The sequence below is a fragment of the Cyphomyrmex costatus genome, unplaced genomic scaffold (assembly GCF_001594065.2).
Source record: "Cyphomyrmex costatus isolate MS0001 unplaced genomic scaffold, Ccosl1.0 C2245511, whole genome shotgun sequence".
Lineage (NCBI taxonomy): Eukaryota > Metazoa > Arthropoda > Insecta > Hymenoptera > Formicidae > Cyphomyrmex > Cyphomyrmex costatus.
In genome coordinates this window covers 1-787 of record NW_017273984.1, presented here as the reverse complement: position 1 = coordinate 787, position 787 = coordinate 1, and the positions used below count along the sequence as shown (strand labels likewise).

Here is a 787-nt window from a genome sequence, read left to right as displayed (position 1 = left end):
TACTTATAATCAGAACGTAATACGAAAAATACAGTAGGCGAGTTTTTCAATTCATCGATTGATTAATAGCATTATGTCCAAATACAGCTTTTACGGAATATAAAATTACACTAGCACACAATAGGATTGATCAATCAATGAATTTATAAAAATTATCAACATATACATACCTTTAATGTAAACATAAAATGCTACTTTATTTTAACTTTTCTTGTTATTCTTATGCATAGAAACGTGGTAGAGGTCAACATGGTGGTAATAAGCATGGTGCTGGAAATAAGGGTTCTGGCCAAAGACAGAATTACATGCGTTTGGGTTATGAAACTGGAAATACTCCATTTTACTTACGATTTGGCTACGAACCTTACTATAAGGGACATCAGTAAGTTTGATAAATTTACGTATTTTGTGAGATTACAGAATACATTGGATCGCTAAGGAAATAATTCTCTCTGTTTTAGCTTGAGACGAGAATATCCTCCGCTTTCTTTAAAACAACTGCAGATGTTTATTGACACGAATCGACTAGATATCAGTAAACCAATTGATCTTGTATCATTAATAAACACTGGTCTATATGGCATAAATGTGCAGTGGAAACATGCTGGAGTTCAGTTGACAGATGAGGTAATGTCCTGAATTTAAGATTTAAAGGTTGTAACTCTATTGATATGTAATAGCTTATAAATATTGTATTATAATTTTATTACAAAGTATTAATTAATAAATCATAACAAATGAATCTAGTTTGACATTGCAGTACCGTACCAAATTAACAACTTAACTG

The 787-nt window shown here is 30.9% G+C and overlaps 1 protein-coding gene across 1 annotated transcript; it reads left to right on the top strand.

The window, feature by feature from the left end:
• Window positions 1-230: 230 nt before the first annotated feature.
• LOC108783338 (39S ribosomal protein L15, mitochondrial-like) lies at window positions 231-627 on the top strand (the record flags this gene model as incomplete). The annotated part of the gene is made up of 2 exons (XM_018551917.1): window positions 231-382; window positions 462-627. Coding segments are annotated over 2 exons (318 nt in total), but the record flags the coding sequence as incomplete, so codon positions are not given.
• Between the last annotated feature and the right edge of the window lie 160 nt (window positions 628-787).